The sequence below is a fragment of the Berghia stephanieae genome, chromosome 2, assembly GCF_034508935.2.
Source record: "Berghia stephanieae isolate SIO BIC M18660-M18661 chromosome 2, UCSD_Bste_1.3, whole genome shotgun sequence".
Taxonomy (NCBI): Eukaryota; Metazoa; Mollusca; class Gastropoda; order Nudibranchia; family Aeolidiidae; genus Berghia; species Berghia stephanieae.
Genome location: NC_088361.1, coordinates 35,086,441 through 35,106,955, shown reverse-complemented (window position 1 = coordinate 35,106,955; position 20,515 = coordinate 35,086,441). Strand labels below are relative to the sequence as shown.

Below are 20,515 nucleotides of genomic sequence, written 5' to 3'. Positions count from 1 at the left end.
AAGGGTTACACTCAAATGCTAACAAAAATACATATCAATAAATAAGACCTATGACAATATACAACAGCAAGTTGATTTACAAATCCCATGATAAGGAGAGAAAGCTATACACGAGAAGAGATATAGAGGAACGTAAGAGATTTCATCAGTGGTCCTACTAACCTCTTACTAAATGCCCGCCAGTTGCTTGACTTTTGTTGTCAAGTTACAAAAATCTTACCATTATGACCAATAGGTGTAGGACTTTATTATTATCATTTTTATAAATATAAAAATTTTAAAATCAGAAGTAGGCACTGGTGCCAGATAAAAATTTGAAAAGATGTGTATGATACACTGCCAGAGAGAAAAATACAAGAAAAAATAATTCTGGTAAGGTTGTCAATATTAAGTTTAGTTCCCAGGATGATAATTGGGGTGACTTTTTTTTCCTCCAATAAATTACCTATTAGATTTGTATGGTACTGCCTCATGCACATTTTGCCTCTTTTCTTCTTCATGTATTATTTTGTTTTAATGGCAAGTATCAATCATAAGACCCTAGTATAAATTAGAATTCTGATTCTTGTTCGGTGTATCTCAAACATAAAAAAAATTAACCATCTCCAGCTCACAAGGGAAAAAGGATGATTCCCATCAAGACAGTCATCAATTATGTATATGTATATGTCTTACATATTTGTTAGAATAGCTTATCGCAAACTGTAAATATTTATCACTGATATTACAATAATGCATTCGGGGAACCATCAACTGGGGTAACTTTGCTTTAACAGAAATATTTAACTCTGTGAATTTTGAGTAATCTCAGCTTTGTTGTAGTAATTTTCCTGGCTAGAAGACAAAGTAAATAATTGACGTAAAAGTAAATATACCCTGAGCAGTCTGAAACTCAAGAGGCAAATGTAGCACTTAAGGCAAAGTCACCCTGGTTGACTGCAGTTTAAAAAAAAAAAGACATATCTACGGTATGCCTACATTTGCTTTTGTTTTAATGGCGCGAGCAATACTTCTAGGTTATTTCAGCACCAGTAAAAAAGGAGAAGATGGGATGGTAAAAAAAATTCCAGATTTACATTGAAAAGCAACTGAGAAAAAGGGGACTGGTTCAAATAGAAAACAAAAGTAGAAACCAAGAGCGAAGAGGGAAGAAATGTTCAAACATCTGTTTGTATTCTTTGCTATGTGAAAGCTGTGCCAGGGCAAAACCAAATTGTCTCAATTTCTAATTTAATCTACGAATTTTGCGGAAACAACAAAATATTGAACTTCATTTTAAGGAAATCTCGATATCCACAGACATTTACATGATTAATAACAATTTTAAATTAAATTATAGTGTTGGATATATACAAACCAAAAAAAAAAAAAAAAAACCCCCCCCCCCCCCCCCTCCCCAAAAAAAACAATATATATATTATATACAATGCCCTTTAAAATAATTCAGTCTTAAGTTGCTTCTTAAATATCACAACAGTTGGAGCAGATTTTGTTCTAAAGCTGAGAGAGTTCCACAGCCGTGGCTCCCTTTACTATATTTGATTCAGAAAAGTGAGTGCCCGGAGCAGGCACTTATGTTGGTAACAACAAGAGATGAAGTGAATAGAAAAGTGCCAGAAGACAATAGAGTATAAAAATTTTTTCCGGCGGTTGGTGGGGTTTGAACCCGCTACCTTATTGGTACGACAACTCCGCCTGGCCGGTGAGAGCGTGACTCTACCGTATGAGCTATCCACGAACCCCTAAAAAATGTCTCAATCGTTTCTATGTTATATGTTTGTGTTGAGAATATTGGCTATTAAGCGTAACTGCTGGCCTACTAACTTCGCTGTGGTTGTGTGTTATACCCGCTACCTCACGTAGTCGGTGAGAGAGGGATCTAGTAATGAATGATCTGAGTTTGATACGCATTTTTTTGGGTTCGTGGATAGCTCATACGCTCTCACCGGCCAGGCGGAGTTGTCGTACAAATAAGGTCGCGGGTTCAAACCCCACCAACCGCCGAAATTTTTAAAAATTCTCTATTGTCTTCGGGCACTTTTCTATTCACTTCATCTCTTGTTGTCTTTACTATATGCATAACATTGGGAACCTTGCACAGTTGTAAGTTTTTTGGTGAAAATTATTGATGCAGTTTATTTCTTTCATTAAAAGAGATTCTGGTGATCTTAAGACACGACTAGGTTATAGACTTCAAAAAGGTCTTGTAAGTAATATTGATCTGCTTTTTTTCAAAATATTCATATATTCAATAAATATTCTTATCAGCAGAGGTCGATTCACGAGTGAAATGATTTCGACTCGTCATGATCTTGACCTCACATGTCAATATTTTAGGTTCAAATTGCCAAGGCGTTTCTTCTGCTAAAAGATTAAAGCGAATGACTGAAAGGTAAACCAATTCAATGAATGAGAAATGACAAGGATGATGCCATTGAAGGGGTATAATAAAAGTATTCTTTGTTAAAATTGCGGATCCCCATAGCTCAGTTGGTAGAGCACACGCTTCACACACAAAGGGACCAAGTAAAAAAAAGGTTCTACCCCCCCCCCCCCTTCCCTTGTCCACCCAGCAGTGATTGGGTAATTAGGTCTGTTAGATCTGGCGGAAAGTACTTTGAGATAGACTAACAAAAAAAAAGAAAAAAGAAAATTGAGCTTTTATATAGAGCAATATCCACTAAATGTGCTCAAAGCGGTTTAAAGCAACAGCAACATTTAACATGTAGGACGGAACATGACGCCTGTTAGGCGATATTACAATTTTTCGGACAAAGCCAACGCTATTAACGGCCAGGTTCTCATTTTACACCTGAGTACGGTGAGAGAATGTGAGTAGTCAAAAGCCTTTTCCAAGGACTCAACTATGCACCGAGCGCAAGGCTCGAACCCAGGACCTTCCGATCCGAAAGCGAGTGTCATACCACTAGATCACATATCCGTACATCCTATCAAAAGGGTAACAAGCAATAATTGTTATAGTCCGTTTCACGCTAAAGAAACCGGGATAAAACCGGCTCCATAAACCTAATGGCTTTTTAGTTAAATTAGTTGAGACTTTGAACTCGTTTCCACCAGGGGTCACCAAAGGTTGCACTGCGGTTGGGATCTCGTTCGAAATTCCAAACAAGAATCCTAATCCTAAATTTGTGTGTTAGAAGAAAGGGTGTGTATGATAATATTTTAATGTATGTATATTTCACTGGGGGTCACATTAGTTCAATTGGTAGAGCACTCGCTTCACACGCAAACGGACCAAGATCGATCCCGGGTGCAGTCGAGATTTTTTCTGACCCCCCCCCCCCCCCGTCACTTCAGCAGTGAATGGGTAGCTGAGTCTGTTAGATTTGGTGGAAAGTACTTTGCTATAGATTAGGGACATATCCAAAGGATAGCAAGCAATTGCTATTGTCCGTTTCACGCTATAGAAACTGGGATAAACTCCGGCTCCATGGACCCAAATGGCTCCAAAGGACTATATTTAATTGACTTTTGCAGTGAACAATACTTTGACAAAACATCTTTTATTCCCAAAAATGATCGATTAAAAACACTTAAATCCGCAGGTTTGAACAGTTTAAACAAATTCCGGTTGTTTTATTTGATTGATGAAGGGAGTTTAAAAGTTTTCTGGCCAAATTATAAAGAGGAATTTTTTGGGTCTATGGCAGAATGCCGAGCAATTATGAATATTATGATACAGTTTAGCGCAAGCATAAAAAAAAGTTACACAACCGAAATGGAATAGGAATGAACAAGCTAAAGCAAATAGAAAGCATATTTATCACTTCTATTAAAACAAGAATTTTTAACTGTAAAAAATGTGTTTGGTCTATGACTAGATAATCATTTCCCCCCCCCCCCCCCCCCGGATTATACTGTATAGCCACAATCAGCAACTGCGTACAGTTTGGATAAAGACACTCCAGGTACTGATCCTCTTGCCATTCGTGTGTATACTGAAGTCTTTGGTAGAAGGTCACCATATTGGATAAGGAACTCCTGGATTTTATTGTTTGGACTCGGATTTCCTCCTTATGTGGGAAAGCTTCAAGCATTTTTCTGGTACAAAACAAAACAAAACAAAAAATAAACATTACAAATGAATAGTAAAACTGTAGAGGAGCTGGATTAATTTGTGTGATTAATCTATACAATACATGATTAATGTAATGAAATAGCTTTGTTAAAATTAATGGTTTTTTAATGACCACAAACAAGATCCTTTATCAGCAAATTGTAATAACTTGGATAATAATTAAGGTGGATTCAACTCAAAGACTCAAAAGGTTTCTTATGCTCCAATTATAGCTTTCATAACAGGAAGTTAACAACTGTCAAACGAATGCAAGCCAAACATAAACACCATTCATTGAAGAGTGGTATCGGTCTATGGGAATGGTACTTCTAGTAGATCAGGTACTTTACTACATTCCTACCTCCTCAGCTAAAAAAACTTCAATAGTCAGGATTTAAAAAAAATAAAAAAAATAAAACAAAACAAAACAAAAATTAAAAACCTAGAAATGGTGACAAACAGCCTGGTCAATGGTAGGCTAGGCAATATCTGGTTTGCAGAAGTATCATGCAAGCATCTAATTCAAGTTTAGTTCAAAGAATGGTATGGCATAGCTTTATGCAACAACCTGACTTTTCAAAGGTCAAGTCTATTAGGAGATTTTATGGTCCGAAGTAGTTTTCTTTGCCCCTGAGATATGGTTTCTTGCGCAAGCACTGAACAGGTTGCGAACCTGCAATGGAGGCCGATACAACCGTGTCAGTATGCCCAGGAGTGGGCTCCGTCAATTGTGAAAAGTCCCCTCTGACTCCTCCAGGCTATGATTCAACCACATCTGGAAGAGCAGATCTCAGTTGTTCGGAATGCCTCCTAATTGACCAATTTCCTGACTGTACTTTGAACGATACTGGACCAGTAGATTCAATTATTTTTCCTGGTACCCATCTGTCCCCCAGTGTAATTCCTAACAAACACGCTATCGTCGGCTTGAAACGGTCTCTCTTTAGCAGTTATGTCATGGTGTAATTCCTGAGCATTTTGGTGCTTAAAAACATCCTGTTGAACAACATATCCAAATGTGTCCCTAAGTTTTCTACTACATAGGGGTACAGGAGGGGGAAACCCTGCAGTTGCATGAGGAGTTATCCTTTATCTTGTGAGGAATCTGCTGATTCTTTCCCTAAGAGGTCCTTTTGAACCCACCCTACTTAACGCGCCTCTAAAAAATACCCACCGCTCTTTCAGCCAGTTCATTGCTGGCAGGGCTGAAACATAATGTGTTTTATGCTATTAGCGGCACAGAACATATAGAAATCACTAATTGTGAAATTTGGTCCATTATCAGAGACAATTATCTCCGGTAACCCATGGGTAATGAAAATATCCCTTAGCTCCAAAATTGTTTCAGCTGATGTTATATCTATCATAACCTTTCATAATCCAAATTAAAAACACCTTGCCCCCCCCCCCCCCCCCCCCCCCCCCCCCCCCCCCCCCCCCCCCCCCCCCCCCCCCCCCCCCCCCCCCCCTGCACTGTCTTTAATGGTTAGCCAATTCGCCAACGCGTCAGCTTTCTTTTCAATGACACTCCAGTACTGATCCTCTTGCCATTCGCTGTTATACTGAAGTCTTTGGTAGAAGGTCACCATATCGGATAGGAACTCCTGGTTTATTGTTTGGACTCGGATTCCTCCTTTGGAAAGCTTCATTGGTCCTTTCGAGACAATTATCTCGGTACCCAGGTAATGAATACCCTTAGCCCAAATGTTCAGCTGATGTTATCTATCATACCTTTCATAATCACCCCCCCCCCCCCCCCCCCCCCCCCCCCCCCCCCCCCCCCCAAGGACCAGTAAAAGCTACACGCGAGCGTGACCAAGGCTCTGTGGGCCAATCCCAGTTGCACAATGGTGCTTTGAGAGGATGGTTAGCATATTTTGGCCATAGGTGGCAAGGCTTTACAAATTTTTCAATGTCTACAATCCATTTTTGGCCACCAGAAATAAGAGCGCACCAAATTTTCATTTTTGAGGCACCACTGTGTGAATCATGAAGTAATGTTAACATTTCCTCATACAAAGCTGGTGGGATGATAACCCTTATACTCCATATAATGCAGCCATTTTACACTCAACTCATTCTTCCGTGACTGATAAAACCTCAACTCTTCATTCACACTCTCAGACAAACGTTTCATGCAATACCCAAACACAACACGGAGGGACTCATCTTTTTCTGTTTCCCTCGCAATACCATCACAAGTAGTTGGTTAGTTTTCTATGATATTGAACAGAATGTCAATGTCATCTGGCACAAAGGGTTCTATATGATATCTCCATCTTCAGCTAACATCACATATCATTGTTTCTAATCCTCTTCATAATTTGATAAGTATTTTGGGCATTACACAAGTGCACCTAAGCTAAATTTTTCAAATATCTATTGGCAATTATTAACCAGTTAACTCTAAATCAGTTAAAATCAGTTGACCCACTCTAGAAAGACATGCATTAAAAAATTTGGCCAGAAAACCCGTCCTTCAAATATCGATCGATTTAATTGACCCTCATCTTGGCTAAAACCCTCAAACCTGAGACCTTGCGAGGTCCCGTGTTTGAAAGGGTTTTTTGGTGCCAATATGACGGTCATTTAAATCGATCAATTTATGAAGGACGAGTTTTCTGGCCAAATTCTTAAATAATGTTTTCCGGTGTACGGCAGTTATCTGGTTAAAAATAGAAGTGTTCTTCATGAAATTATTACAACTAATAATAATCCTACCTGAAGACATGCAGTGCAATATTGTCAGAATCAGCATACATGCCAGCAATCCACAGAATATCAGCAACATCAACTCCTGTTGCATATCCGACTATCTGGTCAGATGTTTGAGATTTAGCTATCAAAAATTTATTGGATATTTTTGTCATCACAGTCACGTACTTTCCACAATCATAACCTCTGGCATTTGTGTCATATTCATTCAGCGCTGGAAATATGTCAGTGGTATAAGGTTTAATGCATACGTCATCATCCATTGGGTTGTCACAACAGGCTTTCTCTACCATCTCCCTGTTCACTTTAAAGTAGTAATTATAATGTGGAGGTCCTACATCTTGAAAGCTGAATTTTCTTATGAAAAAAAATGTCATTAAAATTGATGGTTTTGGGAGTTAATTTCGCTTTATCATGTGATAAATATTTTTAAAAAAAACAACAACAAAAAACACATAATTCAAGTTCCTACTTCCCATCAAGCTAAGTGTCTCAGCTCACGGCAGAGTCATAGTATTATTACAATTTTATTTTGAATTTTTTTCTTCTTCTTCGTTTCTTTTCTATTCTCAACCCTCTCCTTACCAGCCATTTTCAGAAGTTTCCCCAAAACTTCATACCCACCCAACACAAAAACAGACATATCTTACTCAAACAGAAAAGCAACAAGAACATTCTACTCATAATATTGTTCGCAAATATGAGTTCTATTACAGAATGTCAAGTTTTTATACGTATAGCAAAAAGAAATGAAATCTGGATGATAAAAGTGACAAATGTGACGATTTTCTAATAGGTGGTAAGGAGAGGTTTAAAACTCATTCATTATTGAATGAAGAAAAAAACTTGACAATTTGACTTCAAATTGAAAATGTATAGACTTGACCTTGGGGTTTAATTGGTTCCAGGTTGCACCCCTCATACCCCCTCCCCACCCCACCTCTACCTCCTCTCTCTCTCTCTCTCTCTCTCTCTCTCTCTCTCTCTCTCTATATATATATATATATATATATATATATATATATATATATATATATATATATATAATATATATAAGGAGCTCACAGCATTGCCATCCGGAAGTATAACGGACCAACACACAAAACTTTGTGTAACCATGACAGTTTATAGTCAGGTTAATACAGTTTAGGGAGAATTACTCATAAACGCGGATGGCAAAAAAACAAAACAAAAAAAAACAACAAAAAAACAAAACAAACAATAACAAAGACTTGAGTGAGGTCAACTTCTAAATATATATATATATATATATATATATATATATATATATATATATATATATATATATATATATATATATATAAATATATATATATATATATATATATATATATATATATTATATATATATATATATATATATATATATATATATATATATATATATATATACTTACCTTACCCGGGTTCCATCTCTTTCCAGAGGTCGGATGTCATGGCCTTCCATCCTTCACGGTCCATTGCAGCCTCGTTACAGTCTGCCATGCGCCGTCCTGTAGCTTCCTTGATGCCATCTGTCCAGGATTTCCTTTGTCTTCCTCTGCCTCTCTTTCCTTCAATTCTTCCCTCCATTATCCTTTTTTCGAGACTATCATGTCTTCGCATATGTCCAAAATATGACAGCTTTTTGTGCTTCACAGTCAAAAGAAGTTCTTTTTGTTTTTGGCCCATTAGGTCGAGGACTTCGATGTTTGTTTTTCTTGCTGTCCAAGGTATTTTCAGTATTCTCCTGTACGTCCACATCTCAAAAGCTTCAATACGTTGTTCTGTCTGTGCGGTTAGTGTCCACGTTTCACAACCATAAAAGAAAATGGACCACACATAGCATTTGGTGCATCTCATTCGTGTTCTGATGGAGATATTTGTGTTGTTGAGGATTGGCTTTAGTTTCATGAACGCATTTTTGGCCAGCATTATTCGTCTCCTGATCTCTTTGTCAGACTTTGCATCGGATGTTACCAACTGCCCCAAGTACGTGAACTCCTTTACTTGTTCCACTGGACACTCTTCTATTTCTATATCTATTTCTATGGGCTCTTTCTTTTTTGTTATCACCATTGTTTTTGTCTTCTTCGCATTCATGAACAGCCCCTTTTCTTTACTCTCTTCGTTCACTTTTGAAAGTAGCTTCTGTAGGTCTTCCTTACTTTCCGCCAACAGGACAGTATCGTCAGCGTAACGTAGATTGTTGATGTTGTGGCCACCAACCTTCAACCCTTGTGCTGTTTCTACTTGCCGAAAAATAGACTCTTTGTATAAATTAAACAAGCAAGGAGACATAACACATCCCTGGCGCACTCCTTTCTTGATTTCAATTGCATCTGTTGTATCTGCCTGCACTTTTATCTGAGCCTTTTGCTGCCAGTACAGATTAGCGATTAGAGCCACATCATTCTCTTCCACACCTATTGCCACAAGGTATATAAATATATATATATATATATATATATATATATATATATATATATATATATATATATATATAAACAAAATAATATTTACAATACTCTATCTACAGCTTTTAAGAGCTTAGAACTCACTTCGACAGACTGTAAGGTACTAATCGATACATATATATTATATAATGGAAACAGCTGTTTCTCTACCTAAACCCGTGAGCTTTCGTGACACCTTACCAGACTGTCTATAGATAGTATTCGATTGGCTAAGGAGCTCACAATATTGCCATCCAGAATAACGGACTAACACACAAAACTGTGTGTAACCATGATCGTTTATAGTCAGGTTAGTACAGTGTAGTGAAAATTACTCATAAACGCGGATGGCAAAAAACAAACAAAAAAAACCCAATAACAAAGACCTGAGCGACGTCAAATTCGAACTATCTATATAATATCCTTCAGAAATAATGACAACACGCGTTAGACGTCTGTGTTTGTGTGTGTGTGTGAAGTTAGCTTCGAGACCAACAATAGTATAATGATTTTATAGAAAACTAGTACACGATGAAGAGAGAGAGAGAGAAGAGAGAGAGAGAGAGAGAGAGAGAGAGAGAGAGAGAGAGAGAGAGAGAGAGAGAGAGAGAGAGAGAGGGGGGGGGGGGTAAGCTTTTATGTTTATCTTAATTGTATAGAACTGGATTCTAATGGGAGAGATCTATATTCATGTTTTCGTCCAACCAAGTCATCAATCACATGATTAGTTGCTGTTCAACGGTTGGATATTTCTTTGCTGTTGGATACTGCTTTGTTTATGAAAGTTGTAAGCATACCCATGTGTCAATCTGAACAAAATGACCAATCGTGATGTTAGATATGTATTTCAAAAACTGTGAACACTTTTCACTATGTGGGTCACTTTTAGCACATAGTCCAATGTGACCAATGGCCTCGAGCACAAGGAAATGTATATATTTTGAAACTAAATTTAAATACATTCATTTTTATAATATACAAAGCTGACATTCTCAACATCATCAGACATAGCACGTCATTATAAAAAACATAATTTTGTAATACATCATTCAAAGTTAATAATACTTAAATCTTTGATACCTGTATAAATATTCGACTCCAGGCACGGCAACAAGAGTAAGTCGATCCTTCGAATATATCTCAACTGCCATTTTCATCATCGTGAACCCGAGTCCTTGTTTTCGATAGTCTTTTCTTATGACCAAGTCACCAAGAACATACTGTCCCAGGTGGGTTGGAATAACAGTTTCCATCCCTAGAAAATGGAAATATTTTTTTAGGAATTTGTGGTCTTGTGGTATGACACTTTCTATAGGATCGGAGGGTCCTGGGTTCGAGCCGCTCGGCGCATAGTTAAGTTCTTGGAAAAGTCTCTTTACTCACATTCTTACATCATACTCAGGTGTAAAATGAGTATCTGGTCGTTAACAGCGTTATCTCTGTCGGGGAAAAAAATTGTAATATCTAAGAAGCGTCATGTCTCGTTCTACATGTTACGTGTTGTTGTTAGTGAGGGACCCTTTGTAAAGTAGTGCGGGGCGGTCATTGGCAAGCTTAAGGACCACGGTCCTACGGTCCCTGGGAAATGAAAACCGCAAGGACCGGTCCTAGGACCGGCGGTCCTTTTCGACATTGAACATTCCTGAGAGACCGTTTTGACCTTTGGGACCATGGGATCGTTCATTCTTGAACCGTTAAAGACCGCTACACGATGAAAACCGTGGTCTACAGGAGTAAAACACACGGAGTAGTCACACTCATTTCAAATTGTAACCTAATTAGAGAAGAGGGGTGATGCCTTCTTTATTTGCTCACAGTACTTCATTGTTACTTCGATAATTTAGCGTGAATAAAATTTGAAATTTATCCCCGTTAACGGAGATAATGGAATCACCCAAGGCGTTGATCGAGTTGTTCGTGGCGTTTATACACACACGCAACTCCTACCCCCCCCCCCACCCCCCCCCCCCCCCCCCCACACACACACACATGAAAGGGCAGCGAGCATTGAAGAGTAAGAGAGAGACGTGAAGTTATAATAAGAGGGGGTGGATGCGGTAATAAGTAATAAGTAATAAGTGGGGTCGATGGTGATTTTTCGCCAGATCTAACAAACCAGCTACCCATTCACTGCTGAGTAGACAGGGATTCAGAAAAAACTCGACTGCACCGGGATCGATCTCTGGTCCTTTGCGTATAAAGAGAGTGCTCTATCAACTGAGCTATCGGGGTCCCCAAATATTCTATTGGACCTTTTAAAAATACAGACGTTATAACTGGTTTTTTTGGAAGGAAGAAAACTAATGAAACTCATATTACTTGATTAGTTAAAACACCAAAACGAAATTTTAATATTATTGTATTATTTTAAATGACAACAATGCGATAGAAAGGAGTGGCGACAAGAGATGGACAAAAGAAAACAAAAAATCAGACTTGCAACTTGCTAGGTTCGACACACACACACACACACACACACACACATCTTTAGTAGTCACATACATTTCAAACAATAACCCATTAGAGAAGAGGGGTCATGCCTTCATCATAGATCATTGTCATTGCGATCATTATGGTGTAGTAAATTTTGAAATTTACCCGTATAATGGAATCGTCCAAGGCGTGCGCCTCCTGTTCCCCCCATCTCACACACGAAAGGGCGGTTTGCGGAGTGGAGGGAGGTGGTCGTCTGCCTCTATGGTCGTCTGTGTCGTTTAGTGTATGGCAAAGGGGGGTGGGTGCGATTAATTAAGTGGGATGGGTGGTGATTGGTGGAAGATAGGCAAAGGACCGAGGCAACGAATCGCTGGGGAAGTAGTATGGCGCGAGACCGTTGAAAGGTGATAAGAAGTGAGGACCGCCGGCGGTCTTCCTCTTTGGGACCGGACCACGGTTCACAGCTAAAAGACCGTGGGACCGGTCCTCGGTCCGGTCCTCAGCGCGGCACTATTGTAAAGCGCCTTGAGCACATTTAATGGATAGTGCGCTATATAAAGGCTTACGTTTTTTAAAGATGGGGCATCCAAGGAATTTGATTCCAAAGAGAAAAATTGCTCAAAATGAGATGTGAAGAAAATATTAACTTTGCACAATACATCACATGTTGAAATGGGCGAGGAATTGCTGATAATCAAATTATCTGTTTACACTTACAAAGATTACCATTTTTATTGTTTCTGAACTTAGACACAGTAAGATCTATGGGAGCGATCTATATTCATATTTTCGTCCAACCGAGTCATCAATCACGTGATTTGTTGCTGTCCAACGATAGGACATTTCTGAACAAATGTAAACACGCTGCGTTGTTTATGAAAATTGTAAACATACCCATGTGTCAAGCTGAACACAATGACCAATCGTAATGTTAGTTCAAAATCTGTGAACACTTTTCACTATGAAGGTAACTTTGAGCACATTTTGCAATGTGACCAATGACCTCGAGCACATGGAAAGTTAATATAGAACATGCCCATTCAAACTGATTTACTCCAAGAATTCTAACGACTTATGACATGGCCGAACGCTCTAAAAGTGATACTTTGAGTTGAACATAGTCTTTACCCTTTTCTATACTCATAGGTCTGATATGATAATTAAGTAAAAATAGTGATTTCATAACATGAACTCGTCCTTCTCCCTTAAGGATCCACACAATACAAACGTATTTAGCCTCACTTTATATGAAAATAATATAAAGAACATTTAACCAGACACCGCCGTATTCTGAAATAAAAATTTGGCCAGAAACTCGTCCTACAAATTTCAATCGATTTAAATGACAATCATATTTGCAAAACTCTCAACACTGAGACTTCGCAAAGTCCCAGGTTTGAGAGTTTTTGCAAGATTCGTGAAGTCCCAGGTTTAAGAGGTTTTTTCTCGAGATGAGGGTCTTTTAAATCGATCGATATTTAATGGACGAGTTCTCTGGCCAAATTTTTAAATACGAGTTTTTTTTCCAGAGTACGGCAGTCAACTGGTTAAATAGCAATTTTTTACGGAATTATGAATTTCAATGCACTTTTCTTTTGTTGTTATCAGCACATTGTCAATGTTATAAAAAGAAATATAATATCGTCTTAGAGGCATCATGTCTCGTCTGATTTGTTGTCGATTAGGGATCCCTTGTAAAATGCTGTAAGCATGTTGAATAATAATAATAATAATAATAATAATGATAATAAAAATTATATATAATAATAAATAATAATAATAATAATAATAATAATAATAATAATAATAATAATAATAATAATAATGTTGATGATGATGATAATAATATATAATAATAATAATAATAATAATAATAATAATAATAATAATAATAATAATGTTGATGATGATGATGATAATAATAATGATGATGATGATGATGATGATGATGATGATGATGATGATAATAATAATAATAATAATGATAATAATAATAATAATGATAATAATAAAATAATAATAATGATAATAATAATAATAATAATAATAATAATAATAATAATAATAATAATAATAATAATAATAATAATAATAATAATAATAATAATATATATATATATATGCAATATGTATATTAATTGAATAAAATGCAATGATATTATATGGTTTTGTATAAGATCAAATTATATAAGCTTAAGTAAGCTCAATTCATTAAATTATTTCTACTTTAAAAACCTGTTTAATGTTAATTATCTTATAAATTAAATCATATAAATGTTATAAATTAGTGTAACTAGATCTGTGCTAAAAATATATATAAATTATGGAACGAACAAGTCTAGTTGAGTGGATATTGCACTCTATAAATGCTCATTTTTAATATTTTTTTTTTCCATTTATTCCTTTAACAAGTATCAAAATTCCCATTCTAAACTGTACAAGTCGGCTGTTACGTCTTTAATATCTATCATTGTAGCCTGATGCCTATACACATGGGAGCGCATTCTTTTTTCTCTCAATGGGGACAATAAAGAAAAAGGGGGAATTCAATGTATTTTTTCTGGATATAATTAAGAATTACCCCCTCAAAAGTTCTGGGCCTAGTCTAGTCTAGTAAATGACTCGCTAGTCTGAAGCCTAAGAGGAGCAAGTGACTAGAAAAATAGGATTTCATGAACGCTTTCTAGTCTCTTGACCAGAAGTGGGTGTTGTAAGGACGGTGACTAATTCGGCTGTTTTGTGCTGGTAACATCCCGCTCTCTAGTACATGATGGCATGTAAGATACCCGCCTCCATACGTTTAACGCAAAAGATTTCCGAAGAGGAAATTAGCAACACATCCGGTATAGATAATATTTCGTTCTTTTTTATATTTTAACTTACTTTTGTCATGATGAATCAAATCACGTAATATTGACTATCAACCGTTGTTATACTACAATGATGTCCATTGTCGACTGTTAGTTCTATCTTTAGGTCCATTGGAACTAAAAAACAAAAACAAAAAACAACAAAAAACAGACAAAAGAGAAAGTGTGTTCTGATAATCACATTATTTCAGTCAGTTACAATGCCAGCAGAATAACTTTTGTCTCCATTAGACTTTCTAATCATTCTTTTTTTTTTTTTTTTGGTTGTTCTTTGACGCAAATCCTTCATATCGAATCTCCGCGAGCCGATTAGATTCCTTTTTTTTTATTACTCACAAAAATGTGTACTTTCGACGATCTGCGCTTATCTTATAGTTTTTTAAAGCCCGTGTTTATAGCAACAGGACACTTTTTGCCTCTGTCATTCGTAACCGACGTATTTTCATTCTGAATCGAAGCGCTCAATCTAAAAAATAGCTGATATCTTGTTGACACTATCCGTATCCCAGTAACTAGTCTCAAAGACTTGAAGTCCAGCCTCAGCAAATGACTAAACCTTGACCAATCTTAATCCGAAGGTGCCGTGATTTTAGTCTGGGACTTGCTAAGTCAGCTCACCTGAAATCCGATTTTTTCAAGTCCTTGAATAAAGTTAGAGATAGTTAAAGACTAGGCGCTAGTCTGCGTTCATGAAAACGGCCCCGGGTCTTCATCTTTACCGGTCATCACAACTGCTTCACTGTAATTCTTCAGGCAGACATGGTCCCTGCAGCCTGAGTTGGTTTTTTTTGATACCTTTTAATAAAATGCCTCGTTTATTGAAAAGTACTTCTGTTAACTGAAAGAGACCCAATAACATATGACCAATCGTCTCAAAATGGTGTTATATCGGATCTGATGCTCAAAATTGGAATTCAAGCTCAACTTATAAAATTATCATAAATAAATGCTTCAATTGGGGAGAATGATGTTTGTGTCTTAAACTTAAAGAATTTCCTAAGTCTAGTTATTTCGACTTTAAGTTCAGTTTTCTTCATCTTGTTCATTCAGCCAAAACACCGGATTCAAACAGCGGTCACATATCATACATGTCAAATATAACAAATAATGTAATACTTACCTATGATCTCTTTAGTTTTTTTATTGACCATGACGTACATGCTATTTGGGAAAATTTCCTGAAGTGTCTTGATCTTGGATAGTGTACAGTCCCAGGCCTCTTTGCCAATCAAGTTATAAAATGCCTCCTCAATCTCTGAAGGAGTGATGAGTCGAATGCAAAAGGTGTCATCATTATACACTTCTTTGTCAGAGTCTCCCTGAATGACATCCATGGTTGACTTGAAGATGTAACACGCTGAAATTGAAATAATTTTACACCATAAAGAAAATTTGTGCCCCCCCCCCCCCCCCCAAAAAAAAAAAGCCAACAACAAAAGACAACAACAATATTTAGTTTACATTCGATCTCTGTTTTAACATAACATAACCTGGTTAAAGGCTTAATTTAGGCTCGTATCCATTGAATGCCATTGATATGAATAATACAATGTGATCTGTTAATATCATTATAAATGAATCATTAAACAAAACGAGTAAGAGGGGCATTACAGGTCATATTAAAATCTCCGATAATGCAACTCTCACTCGATCAAATTTTTAAAACTACCCATAAAACAAGCATTCTTTGTTTCATATCTAATTTGGTATAAAAGATTAAAGAATGTTTGTTTATCATTAGTGTTATATCTGGATATGTAAAGTTTAAATTGATCTCCTCTGGTAAGCGTTACAGTTACAGTAGAGAAAGCTATGAATTGTGATGAAACAATATTATCAACCCAGTGTATCAATGTATTACATTTGAATCAAGTAGCCGCGAATTCTTCTGTACCTTAAATAAGGGAGATCCAAATATTTTAATATTTCTTCCTATGAAAAATTAGACATTATGAAGCATTCTGGTGTCCGTTTGGCGCCACTATCCACAAATATTGCTCAGAGGTGCTTTACAATAGTCTTTTTTGTTTGTTTTTTTTTTTGGTATCAAACAAGTTCATTCATTCGACTACAAAATAGCTGACATTCGATGGTTTCGAAGGTGTTTGGCCTAGTTGTTACTTTTGTTTTCTGTAAGGCAATATTTTCCTTGTGAACTATCATTAAGAATAAAAGAGTAGTCATAGAGTTATCAGTTATCAGACTTCTTCATTAGCAGCTTTCGTAAAGGAATCAAGAGTGTTCACGTAAAACACAGTTAAATGTTTGCAAAAATAATCAGCTGAAGTGGCATACTGTGTAGTGTATGGTCATTCCATAGAGATTGTGACTTGGGTCAAATGTGAAAGTTTAAGATACTTAGTTTAGGTACCTACCAACTACTGTAGTTCATATAAGAGACTGTTTGACAAATCAGTTTTGTGTTGTCACGTTGAGAATGCGGTGTCACACCACTCGCCATCCCCACCCAGTCACATTATAATTTTACTGATACTTAGCCAACTAACTAGTCATTTCACTGTTCCTGTAATGCATAGAGCGTGAGGCGGGCAGTTGAAACAGTAAAAATATTTACATCTTGAGTTTTGGTGCGGTCCGAGGATTCGATCCACTGACCTACCACTCCCGAATTGGATGGTCTTCCAATTGAGTGAAAGTTTAAGCTGTTACTTTTAAAGCTAAGAAGCAAGTATTGATCATAAGATTTTATGCAATATTGATCATTTACCTCTTCTAATTGGGACATAGAAATTAAATATGGTTGACTTTTATGTATGATGTAAGCCAACCCTGTGATGGAACAACACTTGGATTTTGATGTTAATCATTTACTACGTAAAACAATTTTTCAATAAAATTCATTTATAACATTGATACAATATTATTTTATTCATTCCCCCTTAGATAAAGGTGCAGTGAATGACAAAGTAGAAGAATGGCTGGACACTTGCCCATCCATAGCAGAATGTTCAAAGGTATGTTTAGTCCAACAAAATACAATGCCTGATTTTGTTTTTATTAAAAAATAAGTAAAATAACGTCAATCACTTAACTTTCTATTATGTTGGGTATGCTTCTTCAACTGATTTTATAGTGTAACAGCTTTAAAAATCCTAATAAATATTGGAATGTAACATCTAACGATCAAATACAAAGTCATGGCTTATTTTGATATTTTGATTAACATCAATTGAGACAATGAACTTCTGGGTTTACATGACACTAAATTTGTGCATTTTGCAAATCTTGTGGTATTTTGTTGATTTTAAAATTTGCTTTACTACATCTTCTCTCACTAGGACATTAAACCAGTATCCCCATGCTCAATGTTTAAATTTAAACATCTTTATATTTCTAATATTTTAAAGGTTTCCGGCAGTGCTGGTGTACCACCATCTGAGACCATATCTGAGCACCTTGACTTCCCAGCACTTCACTGTGATCTTGTGCAAGATGAGGATTATTACCCACCTGGTAAGGAATCGTCACCACAATCATGTTTTAATGCTTTCAAGTCATGATTTTATTTTACACAACATATGTTCAAGTCAAATTTTTTTTTAAGGACTTACAATATGATGCAGCGGTATAAGTATAAAAGATGCATACTAACAAAAACTTTAATCATTATTGGTAGTATTGATTATGCTGTTATGGTCTTTTATGAATTCGATACAATTGATTAAAAAGTACTGCATTCAAAATAAAGAGAAACTTAAATGTGAAGTTGTTTTTTGTTTAATTTGGTCGAGAGTATTTATGTTAGATCATAATATATTTCAAGTTATTAATCTTTGAGTTTACTCAATGTCACGAAATGTTATTATTAATGTTTTCTTAAGTTTATTGTGTACGCTAATCCCAATGTTATCCTTAGTTTGTGATGTCCCGATGTGATGATCATATCGCATTCATCCTTTTGTGGTTGACTTCTCTGGAATAGATAAAGGGACATAGGAACCTGGTGTTGCGTAGAACCGTTTTAATGGCTTTAGTTTGAGGTCGGAAATTCTATTTCACAGTTCGTGGATTTTCCCGCGAGTCAATTCCGGGCACACAAAGAGAGACCATTTTTTAAAAAGTATTTCTTTTCTTTTAAAATTCTGTTTCTTGGTTTTTGTAAAACTTTCATCCTCCCCAGTCACCAGTTGGCCATCCGACGATTCGGACGTATTTTATTTTCTATGCAAAGTTCAGCCGATGCTGTTTTGCAAGAAGTTTTTACTTCAGTTTATTAAAATCAATTAATTGTGATTTTAATTGTTACAGGCCTTGTGGTTGGTGGAATTATTCACTTGATTCTATCTTTCTGCTTATATTATGAGTGTATTAATACAAGTGATTTTCTAATTTGATAGTTTGTGCCAAGCACGTAGGGCAGTGACCACGTGTGTTGAGAAGTTTATAGTGTTGTGATATGTGTAAAGGTGATCTAGTTTAAGTATTATTGCTTTTGTTTTTCTATGGTTAATTAAATATTGTTTTCTTTCCCATTCTAGTGGGCCTGTTGATTTGGGGCCAAAGCCAAAGAAACTATTATATGAATTAACTTTAACCCTGTTGAATTTTGGATGTAAGACCTTTCTTCTTTTGATTTGTGGCCAAAGCCAGAACATTTTAATAGCCTTATCCTTGGCCGATGCCATCGATATTATACCATATGAATATTGTTCATATCCGGCCAAAGCCGTGGACATTTTAGTTGTATTGTTATAAGGCCGACGCCTTAGATTCAAAGAGAGGTTGGACAGTACAAATTGTGACAGTAGAAAGAAAGGACGACAGACTGCATCATCTCGACTAGAGGAAGAAGCCCTGACGGACCTGTGACGGACAGTTCATATTGTGTTCTATGTGTTCTGTAAAGGTAAGGGGCCCCACCTTCTTGTGAAATCTGTTTGTGACTTATGTGACTTATTCATTGTTCCACGTTCATCGTTACTGTCTAGTGAATTGAGTGTTCGTCATAACATGTGCGAATGAGAGAGAGTGTGAGAGAGTAATTTGCATTAATAAATTATATGAAATATGAACATTTACTTATCATTCTCTGATTGTTAGTTTGTTGGGCTGGTCAATTTGTTGGACGTTAGCAACCCTTTAAGGCCATTGACTGGGACGGAGGCTCTGCAGACCACCGACTCACTCTTTGGCATTGTCACTTTGTGACACTCAACTTCCACTTCATTTTAAATGTAATCTAATTCTCACCACAAGGCTCACTTTCAAAATTGAATTATCATATTTTAGATGACTCTGATTCTGATGAAGATGAAAGTATGGTAGACTCCAGTTCTGAGGTGATTGATAACCAAGGTAAAACAGAAAATACTTATGGTAAGGTTAATTCCATGTGTTTACCTATTTTTCTGTATTTGAAAGAGATCGATATGAAAGCTGTGTGTTTGATTATTATTCCTATTAAAAGTAAAGGTAGCATTTAGATATATAGTGATTTTCACCAAAGCGATTTACAACATATCTTTGTCTTGACATGTCACTGCAAAACAATAATGACACTTGGGGACAATGCCTGCACGACGATTGGCGCATCTTACAATTTTTCAGGACACCAAAAAACAACACCTGCGACTGCCACTTTAACATGAACTCATGAAATGAACATGGAACTTCTAGCTTACCGTTCATCTCCGATAGGATGAAGAAATGCATGTGAAATGTATTTCCAAGGACATAAACACCAGTCTAACAATTTTCATATCGTGCTTGGATGCACCCCACGCATGTCACCGGCCTGGACCCATTTGTAAGATAGTTATGATGTTGACATCAGTGTTAGCGAATGAATAGCAGAAAAGTGACGATACAAAGTGTTATATATGTTGACCATAGTTCTTCTTATTGAAATCAAAGACTACTTAGATATGGCAATCTAATAACATAAGCGGAAGAAAGGAAGTAGGATGATACACTCAATAACTGACAGATTTCTAGAAGAA

General features: G+C 36.5%; 1 protein-coding gene across 3 annotated transcripts in view; it reads right to left on the bottom strand.

Moving 5' to 3' along the window:
* The window catches only part of LOC144964779 (uncharacterized), a 35,964-nt gene that overhangs the window by 8,530 nt on the left and 6,919 nt on the right, over nucleotides 1-20,515 (bottom strand). Inside the window, exons 2-5 of one of the 3 annotated variants that reach the window (XM_078899391.1) lie at nucleotides 15,676-15,912; nucleotides 10,330-10,504; nucleotides 6,800-7,150; nucleotides 3,908-4,062 (exon numbers count right to left, since the gene is read on the bottom strand). In XM_078899391.1, the coding sequence (XP_078755517.1) occupies nucleotides 3,908-4,062; nucleotides 6,800-7,150; nucleotides 10,330-10,504; nucleotides 15,676-15,889 (895 nt within the window). In that variant the 5' untranslated portion in view covers nucleotides 15,890-15,912. The other 2 variants (XM_078899390.1, XM_078899392.1) reach the window with 2 other exon arrangements.